At 38.4% G+C, this 13,635-nt stretch overlaps 1 protein-coding gene across 4 annotated transcripts in view; it reads right to left on the minus strand.

Annotated features, from left to right (window-relative positions):
- SLC30A4 (solute carrier family 30 member 4) overlaps positions 1-13,635 on the minus strand; it is a 43,931-nt gene that overhangs the window by 16,876 nt on the left and 13,420 nt on the right. For all 4 annotated transcript variants that reach the window (XM_058294111.2, XM_071214168.1, XM_004480193.4 and 1 more), the window contains one exon: positions 7,544-7,690. In XM_058294111.2, coding sequence (XP_058150094.1) covers positions 7,544-7,690 — 147 coding nt within the window. The remainder of the gene's footprint in view (positions 1-7,543; positions 7,691-13,635) is intronic.

Consider the following 13,635-nt stretch of genomic DNA (forward strand, 5'->3'; position numbering starts at 1 on the left):
CACCCTTTCTGTACCCTGGGGCAACAAAACTTTCCCTGAACAGTGAGCTGGAACATCCACCCTCTTCAAATGCTAGGGTAAACTGGCCCTCTCTTTATACATGGGTGGGGTCCCTCTTTTAGCCCAAGGAGATGTCTTAATTCCAGACCTCAGCTTCCATGGGTTTCCCCTTAAAGCCATTTTTCCTTCCATCTCCTCCCTCCATGTCTCTTTTAGTCCAGGCAGACAGTGGCTTTGTTCATACAGATCTTGCAAAAACTTGTTGGTTTAGTATGTAGGAAGTCTTTCCTGGATAATTGCATTTTTCAGTCCTGACTTTCAAGTTCCAGGTTTGGTTAATTCCTCAAATGGGGCACTATTGTCTGGGGACTTGATTTCCAGAGGCTTGGAATTTCCAGAATCAGTTTCTGGTTTCTTTGTGCCCAACAATTCAGTACTCAGTTTATCTCTTTTCTCTTATATTTTGCTATGAGCTGCAAGGAGAAGCCAGGCTGCATTCTCCAAGTTTACTTTGGAAAGCTCTTCAGCTAAATGTCCAGGCTTGTCAATTTCAAATTCTTCCTTCCATTTAACATCAGGAGTCAATCTTGCTAAGTTCTCTGCAACTTTAAAACATGGATCACCTTTCCTCCAGTTTCCAATAATAGTTTCATCATTTCCTCTAAGCTCTTATCAGAAATAACTTTAGGCTCTATATTCCTACCAACAGTCTCTTCAAAGTAATCTAGGCCTTTACCATCAAGCATCTCACAATTACTCCCCATTTATAAGCAATGTGCATTTTTGGTAATTGCAAAAGCATGACCCCACTGCTGGTACCAAATTCTGTATTAGTCTGCCAAAGGGGGTGCTGAAGCAAAGTACCAGAAGTCTGTTGGCTTTTATAAAGGGTATTAATTTGGGGTAAAAGCTTACAGTTACAGGGCCCTAAAAAGTCCAACTCAAGGTTGCTTTCTCACCAAAGTCAGTTGTCATGTATTGAAACAAGATGGCTGCTGATCTCTGCCTGGTTAGGGTTCATGTCTTTCCAGGCTCTCTATATTAGCAGTGAACTATTAGGCAAATGGCTCATCTCTCCCCAGGGCAACAGGATCAAAAGTAACAAAGTTGTCTCCTCTTCCTGTGTGTCTTCTTGAGTAAGTATTGATTTATATAGGCCCACCAAGGAGGTGGGGATTCAACCTCAGTCACACCTTACTGACATGGTCGAATAAAAAGCCCTAAATTGATTTTAGCAAGTAAACTTAAGTAGTTTGAATTTAATAAAATCAAAGGTATCACAAAAAGAGACAAAACAAATAAATAAAGAAAAAATAAAAAAACAAAGGGTGTCACACCCAGAGGAAGTGATTAATTTACAAACATAATCTCTCTTTTTGGAATTCATAAATAATCTCAAACTGTCACATGGTTCTACATATAAATACAACTTCATAAGATATTGGAGTACAAAAAAGAAAAAGATCATCACAAAAGGCCCTTTGAATGTGAAGGCCTGATTCCCTCTTTTGCTCTGGAAAATACTCATCTCCATATACCTTTCACACTTCTGACCCTTTTAACTTTTTTTACTTGACTTTTTTTTTTTTGGATAAAATTCATATAAATTATTCATCATTTTAGCCATTTTAAAGTATAAAATTCAGCAGTTTCTAGTATATGTACAGGTTATAAAATCATCACCACTATCTGATTGTAGAACACTTTCATCATCCTAAAAAGAAACACCATACCCATTAAGCAGTCACTACCTCTTTATCTATCTATCTATCTATCTATCTATCTATCTATCTATCTATCTATCTATCTATCTTACTTTTATTTTACACTAGGTGGTGGGCACAAAGCAATCTCCTTAATAAAGTTGACCATTAGCTTCACTCAGAACATTTTTAATAGTGCTTATTTTTTAAAAAGTATTCTTTTTTTTTTTTTTAAAGATTTATTTATTTATTTAATTTCCCCCCCTCCCCTGGTTGTCTGTTCTTGGTGTCCATTTGTTGCGTCTTGTTTCTTTGTCTGCTTTTGTTTCTTTGTCCGCTTCTGTTGTCGTCAGCAGCACGGGAAGTGTGGGCGGCGCCATTCCTGGGCAGGCTGCACTTTCTTTTCACGCTGGGTGGCTTTCCTCACCGGCGCACTCCTTGCGCGTGGGGCTCCCCCACGCGGGGGACACCCCTGCGTGGCAGGGCACTCCTTGCGCGCATCAGCACTGCGCATGGCCAGCTCCACACGGGTCGAGGAGGCCCGGGGTTTGAACTGCGGACCTCCCATATGGTAGACGGACGCCCTAACCACTGGGCCAAAGTCCGTTTCCCTAAAAAGTATTCTTTTACAAACTGTTATGCAATCCAAATATACAGCACCTTGGAAAATAATGTTTAGAAAACAAAAGCCAATATATAAAGACAGATTAAAACAGCTAGAACAGTGCAGGTTTTATAGGGCTCTGATTTTCTTACTGCATTATTAATGTCAGAAATCTGTTCCTTTAGCTGGCTCCATGCTTGGGGTTTAAGAAATATTATACCTTTTCTTCCTGGTTTCATCTCACCTTCCACATCCATGCAATATTCCTTAACATCAATTAAGACTTTCCCTTTAAAGTCCTAAACACTGACATACCTGATTTTTCCAGTCTGAAACATTACCACTCTGCTGCTGCTGCCCTGCTTTGAGGATGCCAGGGCTCTTGAGGTTTCACCAGTACATTGCTTCTTTACAGGTTTTTCTGGAGTAACTTGCTTTTCCCCCTTTCAACTTTTTGACTTCACTATCAGAATCACTGCCAGATTCAGATCACTGTTAGTTTGAAAAACTAGCACCTCTGGGAAGCGGACTTGGCCCAGTGGTTAGGGCATCCGTCTACCACATGGGAGGTCCGCGGTTCAAACCCTGGGCCTCCTTGACCTGTGTGGAGCTGGCCCATGCCCAGTGCTGATGCGCACAAGGAGTGCCCTGCCACGCAGGGGTGTCCCCCGCATAGGGGAGCCCCACGCGCAAGGAGTGCATCCCGTAAGGAGAGCCGCCCAGCGCGAAAGAAAGTGCAGCCTGCCCAGGAATGGCGCCGCCCACACGGAGAGCTGGCACAACAAGATGTCTCAACAGAAAGAGACACAGATTCCCATGCCACTGACAACAACAGAAGCGGACAAAGAAGAAGGCGCAGCAAATAGACACAGAAACAGACAACTGGGGCATGGGGTAGGGGGGAAGGGGAGAGAAAAATAAATCAATAAATCTTAAAAAAAAAAGAAGAAAGAAAAACTAGCACCTTTGATTTAGGCATTGCTCTGAACAGCCTCCTGCTTACTTGCGACTGATGACTACCTTTTATTTTTTAAATTTTCTTTTTATGGTGTTCTTAACAGTGGGATTTTGGACCTCCTAGATTGTTCTTTCACTGTTTTTCACTTTTCCCTCCTGTTTCTATCCCAACCTTTTGTTTTATATTCTGGGAGATTCTCTTGACTATACTTTTTTTTTTTAAAGATTTATTTCTTTCTCTCCCCTCCCCCCCCCCATTGTCTGCTCTCTGTGTCCATTTGCTGTGTGTTCTTCTGTGACCATTTCTATCCTTATCAGCGGCACCGGGAATCTGTGTTTCTTTTTGTTCCATCATCTTGTGTCAGCTCTCTGTGCGGCGCCATTCTTGGGCAGGCTGCACATTCTTTCGCGCTGGGCGGCTCTCCTTACAGGGCGCACTCCTTGTGCTTGGGGCTCCCCTACGCGGGGGACACCCCTGCGTGGCACGGCACTCCTTGCGTGCATCAGCACTGCACGTGGGCCAGCTCCACACGGGTCAAGGAGGCCCGGGGTTTGAACTGCAGACCTCCCATGTGGTAGGCGGACACCCTATCCATTGGGCCAAGTCCGCTTCCCTTGACTATACTTTTTACTCCTTCTATTGAAATATTTTTTTGTTTCAGCAATATTTTTAATTTCAAGGAGGTTTTTCTCATATGTTTCTTTTTAAAAACATTTTTGCTGTTTTATTATTTTGAGTATATTAATAAGATAATTGTTAAAATTTTCTTCTGTTCCTTAAGTCACCTTTTTCCCCTAGGATTAATTTTTCTGTTAATTTTGATCTTTTTTTTTTCCATTTTTCTGGTTTTTCTTCTATGCTGGAAGATCCTTGGTTTTCTGTTCACATTTTCTGTTCAAATTTATTTCTAAAATAACTATTTGATTTTTTACATTTGGGAAATGCAGGCTGCCTGAGTGGAAGTGGCAGTGGCAAGTGTGGAAAGACAAACTCTTACCAATAGCAGATCAATAACTCAAAAAAATTTTGTTATTCTAACAGACAGAAAATCAAATTTTAATTGTGCACGAATATACTGTTTAATATAAAAACTCTCAAAAATCTTATAAATAAAGCTGCTAAATGTAACCCAGCTTTGACTGTAAGGAATGAAATTCCTTTTATAAAGACTTCCCTTTTTTTTCTTAACAGAAACAAAGTCATGTATACCATGCATACATGACCAAGAATAAGCCTATCACATACAGTACTGATGTGTGCAAGGAGTGCATGCCAGGAGGGGTGTCCCCTGCGTAGGGGAGTCCCATGTGCAAGGAGTGCACCCTGCAAGGAGAGCCGCCCTGTGTGAAAATACTGCAGCCTGCCCAGGAGTGGTGCCACATACACGGAGAGCTGACACAGCAAGATGATGCAACAAAAAGAAACACCAATTCCTGGTGCTGCTGACAAGAATACAAGGAGAATACACAATGAATGGACACAGAGAGCAGACAACTGGGTGGGGGGGAGGGAAGGGTAGAGAAATAAAAACAAATAAATAAAATAAATCTTAAAAAAAAAAAAAAAATAAGCCTAAGGTTATAAGTTATCAAAAGACCTTGAAATCTATCTCCAAGGTGACATCCTTCAAAACAAATGTGCTGTTGAAATAACCTTTGGTTTTATTTATTTAAATTTATTTAAATTTATTTTTTATCATCTCAAATACCTTAAATATTTTTTATCATCTTAATGCTAGCTTATTTGACCAGTAAATCTGCATAAATTTACGAAGAATATCTCCAAATAAAATACAATGCACGTTTATACTATATTTAACACTGATAACCCAGAAGACATCACTGATTTTACTAAAATATGACACAGAAAGTATTGCAAGTTCAACTTCCTTAATTTCTGGAATTTTAGGAATATTTCATTTATATAAGCTCTTATTTATCTTTAAGCCAATTTGAACATAGTTCCTGTAAGAAGTTTTATAAGTTAATTTGGTAATACCATCTGGAGGTAAGAAACATACAGACACAAATAGAAAATTTTTATCTTAAAATTTTCAGCCACGAGTCAGACAAATTGACTCAGAAACACAGAAAAACAAAACTCCCTAGTTTATATTAAAAAACTGGCTTTTGTCCTTGCCCCACTGGAAGATGGGGTAAATTAAGGTTATTTGCTGAATATGAGGGCTAAAGCTGTCCCATCTATATTTGTGGAGGAGACTTTCAAGATTTTTTTACCCTTATGCGTAATCCTATAGGAGCTTTGCCATATTTGGAGGAACTTTTATGACCCTCAGATTTACTGTGGAAAGAGGAATCCAGTAACTCCCTTTCTGGGTCAGTTCAATCAGCTTTTGCCTGTCAGGATTTAGCATGTAAGACTCTGACCAACAAGTGTACAAGCTGATACAGGTCAGGGAACCATAGATCATATGTATCCTAAAGAATTCTGCTCTAGCAGCCATGCCAGTTCAGTAGAAGGTTTTCATCTTTCAAGGAGCCTGAATGAGATCATTTTCTCTCAGGGGTTTGGGAGGAATGTGTTAGGACAGTTATGGGGGAAGGGCTAGATAAAGGGAAGCTGTGGGAGCAATAGGTTTGGTTTGGGGTTTATTCCCCCTTTTTTTTCTTTTTCTAATGAACCTTTAAGTGAAGCTATTGTTGGAAACAGATTGTCCTCTAGCAGCCTCCAAGTACCAATCATGTTCCCTCACTCCCCTTTTTAGGTGCCTCTCAAGTGTACAATTTTGTTCCTATCATAAGTTTCTCAAAGTGACCAATACAAAGACAAATCATCCTTCCTTAGATCCACCCATGGACAGAAAGTCACAGGTAGCAGGTCCACAGGGCAAATATATATATATAAGAAGCAGGAGTTTTAGCAGGCAGAGGGGAGGGAGATTTAGAGCAAGAAGAGCCCATTACAATGTGGTCAGAGGAAAGGTCTCTCCAGGCCCCAGGCCTTTTGGCTGAAGGACTCTGATAGGGCTCTGACCTTAGAGCAATTCTCCAGTGAGTGGAAGTTTCACAGTTTATTGGTGACTCAACCATGCTGATACCTAGTCCACCATCTTGTACTCAGCATTTTTAAGGAAAGGGGAAAATTAAACTTTCTATAGAAAATTGCAGAGATACAACAGAATCAAACAGCTCTATTTTCCATCATCTTTACATACTGCTTTTTTCTGAGGTACTGGGGCTATAGAATGAACCCAGGACCTTGTATGTGGTAAACCAGCGCTCAACCACTGAGCTAAATCAGCTTTTCTGAGTTGGTTTTTTTGTCTGTTTGCTTGTTTGTTTTTTTTTGTTTTCAGGAGGCAGCAGAACCGAACCTGGGACCTTCCATGTGGGAAGCAGGAGCTCAACTGCTTGAGTCACATCTGCTACTACATAGTGCTTTTTATATATGAAGAAACAAAGCTCCTATAACAAACATTTAGTAGTTCTTTATATTTAATAGGATTTTCATGATTATGGGTTCTTATATTATATTCAGAACTTTCAATGTTTTATTAGTTGTATGTTTCTAGGGAGAGTTCCACTGTTTCTATTAAAACCTAAAAGAAGTTAAGACTCACTGGATTAAATGAGATACAGACTTTGCTGAAGCAACTTAAATGTCAAATGTTGGGTCCTATGTAAATGACATCTCATCTAATATGAGAAAATTATTTTATATATATTTAAAAATAAGTGAAAAAATTAAAAAAATACAGTAACAATAAGAAGCAGAACTGTGTGAATAGCAATGTGTGGTTTTAACACCTTTTAATTAAATATTAATATAGTTCAAAATAGGAAAATGAAAATATGATATGTATTTATAGCCTTTTACTGATACACTGGCCACAATGAGGGCCAGGCACACAGTATATGTGGTACATATTATAATAAATACTTAAAATCTGGGCTACCATAGCTTTGATTGGAATATCTGATGGGAAGGAGAGAAAAGCAAATATTAAAGAGTTAATCCCATGTGGTTTTACTTGGTTCAATAAACTGAAAGTAAATTTTTTTCTAATGCCATCAGCAGGACATAGGGAACATCATTAGAAGATTAATGAACGTCATATAATATCATATGTGTGAACCGTTTGGCTGACTGAGCTGAATGTACCCTGGAAGATATGTTTCTGATTAAATCTAATTCCTCTATTTTCATTTGCTTTGCTTAAATGAATATCAATGGAAAGATTTCAGTTAATCAAGAGTTATAGTTCAACTGGTTTTACTGTAAAATATTATAACCCAAAACAAACCCCAAATTACCTACCTAAGCGATGAAATCCAAAGGTGAATCTTTTGGTTGGTGATTTTGAAGACAGCCACAAAGCCAACAGGGTCAGTATGATGGCACTTAGGTCAGTTAACATATGAAGAGCATCTGTCATGATTGCTAGGCTATTTGCAATGTATCCACCTTAATGTAAGGGTGGGAAGGGAAGAAGCAACAGTTAATTACGATAATAAACAATCAAACCATAAATACGTAACACCCGACAAAACATGAAATTCTAAGTCTTTGTCTGATTGTAATTAATCAAGGTAGCTTCACGTTTATGTGAAGCAGTAGATATGTGTATATTTTCCTGGAAAATGTCCATTTCTATTAACAGAGTCTTCAAAAGATCAATGGCCTTAAAAAATTAAGAACCACTAAACTGGAGGCAAACACATAGAGAGAAATCTTGTGTTTTAACAGTGCAGTTTTTGTTCAACTTATTAATTCTACTATTAGACAGGAAATATTAACAATCGTAATGTCCAAATATTACAATAAAACTGAAGAAATGATAGATGTTCACTAGTTTGGGAGGGCTTGAATATAAAACTGAACAAAGAAACCCACAAAATATTAGTTCAACACAAAGATAAAAATTAACTGATTCACTTGGATATGGATGCCAGTGTTTCCTGATGGAATGACAAAAGGTGGTATTTAGAATACAAATATTTTTGGAATAAATTTTCCAGGCATTTTTCTATATATTCCTAATATGAACTCCTTGATATAAATAAAGCATATTCCAGTTTGTGACTTGTCCTTTTTTTAAAAAGTTTCTTAAGATGAAGAGGAGTGCCTATTATTAAGGTAGTTAGCTAAATGTACCAATCTTTTTTCCCCCTTTATGATTAGAGTTATCTCAAGAAATCCTTCCTTACCCTGAGATCATAAACATAGTCTATATTTTCTTCTAAAAGTTTTAAACAATTGCATTTCACATTTAGTCTTTATCCACTTGGAACTGATTTTTGAGTATGGTATGAAGTAGGTATCCAATTTTTTTTTTTAAAGATTTATTATTTATTTATTTCCCCCCTTGCAGCTTGCTTGCTGTCTGCTCTCTGTGTCCATTCACTACATGTTCTTCTGTGTCTGCTTATCTCCCTTTGCTGGGTCATCCTGCTGTGCCAGCTCTCCACGGGTGTGGGCCGTCAGCTCTCCATGGGCACGGGCCAGCTTGCCTTCACGAGGAGGCCCTGGGACCTGAACCTAGGGCCTCCTATATGGTAGATGAGAGCCCAATCGATTGAGCCACAGCTGCTTTTGGTATCCAATTTCATTGTTTTCCTTTATGGATGTTCAGTTCTCCTAGCATCATTTATTAAATAAGCTTTTAATACTATAATACAGTAGTACTCAAACTTCTGAGTGCATTAGAATCACCTGGAGGGTTTGTTAAAACACGGAATGTGGGGCCCCATTTCCAGAATTTATGATTCAATAAGTCTGGGGTAAAGTCTGAGAATTTACATTCCTAACATGTAATAATGCTGCTGCTTGTCTGCAAATCACACTTTGAGAATCCTGTTGTAATATATAGCACGACTTCATGATCAGGGTTCTGTGACACCTAAGTGTGTTGAGCTATCCATTCCCCTCACTCACAGGCAGCAGGAAACCTGGGGCTGGTGATCTTGTGGACATATCCATTTGTCCCTGTGTGCTGCATACAAAAATTTTCTATGTATGCCTTAACATGAAAAAGTTGGAAAGCACCAAGAGAAAATTAAGTTGGTTGGTTAGTAACATATGGCTCTGGAATCTCAGAGACTCTAAGCAAATTAATCAAAATCTTATTGAGCCTCAATTTACTCATCCATAAAATGAGGATAACAGATTAAAGCAGCACTCTCCAACAGAACTTTTTGAGATGATGGAAATGTTCTATATCTGCATTATTTGGTAGGTATAAGGTTTGAAGCTGTATGGACCCCAGAACATAAAGTTCTTAAAGTTAACCCATTCCTGTGTAAACCTATTATAAGGCCTTTTGATTAAATTACTTCAGTTAAGGCATGGCCCAGGGAGGGTCTCAATCCTCTTACTGGAGTCCTTAATAAACAGGATGAATACAAGGGGGAGGGGGGGATGGAGAGAGAGAACCAGTCATGGAAACAAGAAGCTGAAAACAAGGAAACCTGGAAGAGAAGTGAGAAACCAGCAGATATTGCCATGTGCCTTGCTAAGTAACAGAGGAGTCCAGGATCATGGGCAGCCCGTCTTCAGGAAGAAGGTATTGTCTTGATGATGTGTTGATTTGGACATTTTTATGGCCTCAGAACTGTAAGCCTGCAAGCTAATAAATCCCCATTGTAAACACCAACCCATTTCTAGTATACTGCATTCTGTCAGCCTTCCAGACAAGAACAGAATGGGTTTCAATTTCCTTCAAAGCCTCATTTCCAGAGAACTGTTGTTATCTGACCTGTCCAGTGGTTCCCTAAAAGTCCCCATACTTAAGGATGTTTTTTACTTGATCTGACTCTGAGTTCGCCCCAGGCAAACAACCTTTTCCCTGGGGGCATTTGTCAGAGGCAATTGTTTAATATTGCAGCTGTCTGAAGTAGTAGATAACATTTGGGCAACAATGAGCTAACCACACACTATAAAAGGAAAAGGAATTAGATATCTATAGAGGCTTTGAATCTAGAAGCCCACACATATGTGCTATGTGGATTCCATGGAACTGAGAAGACCCTAGGCTTTCACCTTTGGTCAACCCTGAGATTCTGTGCAAGCAGAGTGGAATGTCAACTGCCTGGCTGAGCACTGAAGGTGTGCCCCAATGCACACATGGAGTCCTTGGCAAAACCTGGGAGACTACTGTTCCCAGGCATTTAAGAAAATTTCAGTCCAACCATTTACTGGCAAGTAAAATAACTAGGCAGAGATTTCAGTGGCCACATGTGACAAAAAATAGACTTTACAGAATTAGTACAGAAAGTTACTAATCAAACAAACTACAATAACAATAAACCTTGGGGAGGGAGGAGAATTTCACAAGTTGCCCCATGACATATTTAAAATGTATAATTTTCAATAAAAAATAATGAGAGATGCAAAGAAACTAGAATATATGGCCCATATAAGAAAAAGAACAATCAATAAATACTGTCCTTGAGGAAGCCCAGATGTTGGATTTATTTGACAAAGACTTTAAGTCAGTTCTTTTTAAAATGTTCAAAAAAAGAAAAGGAAACTATGTCTAAAGAACTAAAGGGAAGTATGAGAATAATGTTTCATCAAATAGAGGCTACCAATAAAGACAGATAAATTATAAAAAGAACCAAATGGAAAGTTGAGAAGCACAATAAATGAAAAATTCACTAGAGGCTCAACAAGAGATTTGGGCAGGCAAAGAAAGAATCAGCAAATATGATTATAGGTCAACTGATATTATACAGTCTGAGGCTTAGAAAGATAAAAAGAATGAAGAAAAACAAGCAGGCCCTTAGATATCCATGCAATATCATCAAGTGTACCAATAGACACATAATGGGAGACCCAGAAGGAAGAGATAAAGGGACAGAAAGAATATTTGATGAATAATGACTGAAAACATCCCAAATTTAATGAAAAACATTAGTCTATACATTTAAGAAGCTCAATGAACTCCAAGTAGGATAAATTCATAAACACACATCATAACCAAACAGTTGAAAGACAAAAGGAGAATCTTGAAAGCAGCAAGAGAGACACACTCATCATGTACAAGGAATCCTCAGTAAGATTAACAGCTGATTTTCTCATCAGAAACCATTGAGACCAGAGGCAATGGAATGATATATTTAAAGTGCTGGAAGAAAAAAACTATCAATGAGGAATTCTATAGCTGGCAAAATTATTCCACAAAAATGAAGGAGAAATTAAGACATACTGAGAGACAAAAACAAAAACAAAAACAAAAACAAAACGAACAGCATTCATCTAAAGCAGACCTTCCTTCCAAAACATACTAAAGTGAAAGGGCACTAAATAGAAATTTGAATCCACATGAAGAAATAAGATCACTGGTAAGGGTAATTGCATAGATAAATATATATTTAAAAAAACATAAATGTAGTTTTTGTTTATACCTCTTTTTTTTCTTCCTATGTGATTTAAAAGCTACCAGCATAGGGAAACGGATGTGGCTCAAGCAGTTGGGCTTCTATCTAACATATAGGAGGTCCAGGGTTTGATGCCCAGGACCTCCTGGTGAAGGCAAGCTGGCTGTGCAGCAAGCTGGCCCACGTGATAACACCGGCCCATATGAGAGTGCCACCCCACACATGAGTGCCAGCCGATGTAGACAGCTGGTGCAGCAAGATGATGCAAGAAAAAGACACAGAGGACAGACAAGAAGAGATGTAGCAGAAAAGGGAGCTGAGGTGGCACAAGAGAATAATCGCCTTTCTCCCACTCTGGAAGGCCCCAGGATTGGTTCCCGGAGCCATCTAATGAGAATACAAGCAGACACAGAAGAACATACAGTGAATGGACACAGAGAGCAGACAATGGGGTGGAGGGGGAATAAATAAATAAATCTTTTTTTTTTTTAAAGTTAACTGCACAAATAATTATAAAATCTGTGTTGATGGGCACAAAATTTATAAAGATATAGTTTGTATGAAAAAATGGCACAAAGGAGGGGTGAGGTAAGAAAGCTATACAGTGGCAAAGTTTTTGCATACAATTAAAAATCTGAACTATACTGTTATAAATTAAGATGTTAATTGTAAGTTCCATGGCAACCACAAAGAAAATAACTAAAAAAATATAAATATAAGAGAAGGGAATTGGTTGTGGTTCAAGCAATTGAGCTCCTACCTACCACATGGGAGGTTCTGGGTTCGGTTCCCAGTGCCTCCTGGAGAAGATGAGCAAGACAGTGAGCTGATGTGACAGGCTGGTGCAGCGAGCTGACACAACAAGATGATGCAACAAGGACACCCAAAGAGGAAACATAATGAAAGACACAACAAAGCAGGGAGCTGAGGTGGCTCAAGTGATTGAGTGCCTCTCTCTCACATGGGACATCCTAGGTTCAGTTCCCAGTGTCTCCTAAATAGAAGATGAGCAGACACAGAGAGAACAGTGAATGGACACAGAGAGCAGACAGTGAGTGCCTACAATGGGGGGTGGGGGTAGGGGGTGGGGATAAAAAATACAATAAAACTTAAAAAGAAAAGAAATGACAAGGGAATTAAACTGGTACATTAGAAATACCTACTTAACACGAAAGAAGGCAATAATGAAGGAATGAAGAAAAAAGACAGAAAACATAAAGAAAACAAATAGCAAAATGGCAGACCTAAGTCCTATCTTACCAGCAACTACATAAAAAAATAAATGGATTAAACACTTCAATTAAAAAGCAGAGATTGGCAGAATAGTTAAAACAAAACAAAACAAAACATGATCTGTATGCTGTCTACAAGATACTCACTTTAGATTCAAAGATATAAATGGGTTGTAAGTAAAATGATAGAAAAATATATATGCAAACAGTAACCAGCAGAGAACTGATGTGACTATACTAATCAGACAAAATAGTCTTTAAGACAAAATATTTACTAAAGACAAAGAATGATATTTTATAATGGTAAAAGGGGCAAACTATCAGGAAGAGAAAAAAAAAAATTATAAACACATATTCCTCTAACAACAGAATCCCAAAATACGTGAAGCAAACATTGACAGAATTGAAGGGTGAAAACACAATTTCTACAATAACAGTTAGAGATTTCAATACCCCATTTTCAATTAATAGAACATCTAGGGAGACGACCAGTAAGGAAATAGAGGATTTGAGGAATACTATAATCCAACTAGATCTAACAGACATATATAGAACACTTTATCCAATGAAAGCAGAATACACATTCTATTCAAGTACACTTGGATCATATCCAGGATAGACCATATGTCTGGGCATAAGACAAGCCTCAGTAAATCTTAAATTATTGAAGCCACAAAAAGTAACTTCTCTGACCACAATGGAATAAAGCTAGACATCAGTAACAAAAGGAAAACTGGAAATTGTATAAACAAGTGGAAATTAAACACTATACTTCTAGGGAAGTGGATGTGGCTCAGGC

The sequence above is a fragment of the Dasypus novemcinctus genome, chromosome 3, assembly GCF_030445035.2.
Source record: "Dasypus novemcinctus isolate mDasNov1 chromosome 3, mDasNov1.1.hap2, whole genome shotgun sequence".
Taxonomy (NCBI): Eukaryota; Metazoa; Chordata; class Mammalia; order Cingulata; family Dasypodidae; genus Dasypus; species Dasypus novemcinctus.